The 888-nt window shown below is 44.8% G+C and overlaps 1 protein-coding gene across 1 annotated transcript in view; it reads left to right on the top strand.

The window, feature by feature from the left end:
* The window catches only part of LOC103523062 (DNA-directed RNA polymerase II subunit RPB1-like), a 21,370-nt gene that overhangs the window by 10,409 nt on the left and 10,073 nt on the right, over positions 1 to 888 (top strand). Inside the window, exon 3 of the mRNA XM_026832844.1 lies at positions 348 to 888. Within this exon, the coding sequence (XP_026688645.1) occupies positions 348 to 888 (541 nt within the window). The remainder of the gene's footprint in view (positions 1 to 347) is intronic.

The raw sequence follows: 888 nt of genomic DNA, 5'->3' as shown, positions 1-888 counted from the left end.
CTTTTTCTTCTACGACTTCTAGATACCGAGATAAATCGATTTAAAAAATACCGGTAAATCGTGAAGTTTGACGTCACGGCATACGCTCTCGTAGGCGATGACGTCATATGACTCCCGCTTCGTTTGTTTGTGCGCAAGCGTTTCTGCGCATTTTGACGTGAAATCTGACGTCACAACTCTTTGAACTTTTTCATTAGAACGGCAATTAAAAATTGAAATTTCGACCTTTTAAAGTTACCTACTTTTTTGGAGTTTTGACCTCAGATTTCGATTTTTCAAACTTTTTACATAGGATCCGACCTTTTATTAATAATATTTTCCCAATTGCAACTCCTCCATTATTTCAGACAAAAGTTTACACAGCCTTAATTTAAAATTACTAGAGGAAATACATACATCGCGTCAATCACTTCCAACTTTTAGTAAGTTTCTTAAACATTTAACATCTGTGTTTCAGATCGTCATTGTCCTCGCAGCCATCGCTGCCGTGCACGCCGCACCCCAATACGGAGCCCCAGCTTACAAACCAGCTTATGCTCCAGCCCCAGCTTACGCTCCAGCTCCAGCTTACTCCAGCCCATCTTACTCTGCCCCAGCTTACAAGCCAAACTACGCCCCAGAGTACCCAGAAGCCCCAGCCAAATACGACTTCTCCTACGATGTAGCTGACTCCTACACCGGAGACTACAAGAGCCAACAAGAAACCAGAGATGGTGACTACGTCAAGGGATACTACACCCTGGCCGAAGCTGACGGTACCAAGAGAATCGTTGAATACAGCGATGACGGTTACGGTTTCAACGCTGTCGTCAGAAAGGAAGGTTCCCCATCTTACTCTGCCCCAGCTTACTCCAGCCCATCTTACTCTGCCCCAGCTCCAGCTTACTC

Source organism: Diaphorina citri, unplaced genomic scaffold, assembly GCF_000475195.1.
Source record: "Diaphorina citri unplaced genomic scaffold, Diaci psyllid genome assembly version 1.1 scaffold14584, whole genome shotgun sequence".
Taxonomy (NCBI): Eukaryota; Metazoa; Arthropoda; class Insecta; order Hemiptera; family Psyllidae; genus Diaphorina; species Diaphorina citri.
This window is presented reverse-complemented; position numbering and strand designations above follow the sequence as displayed.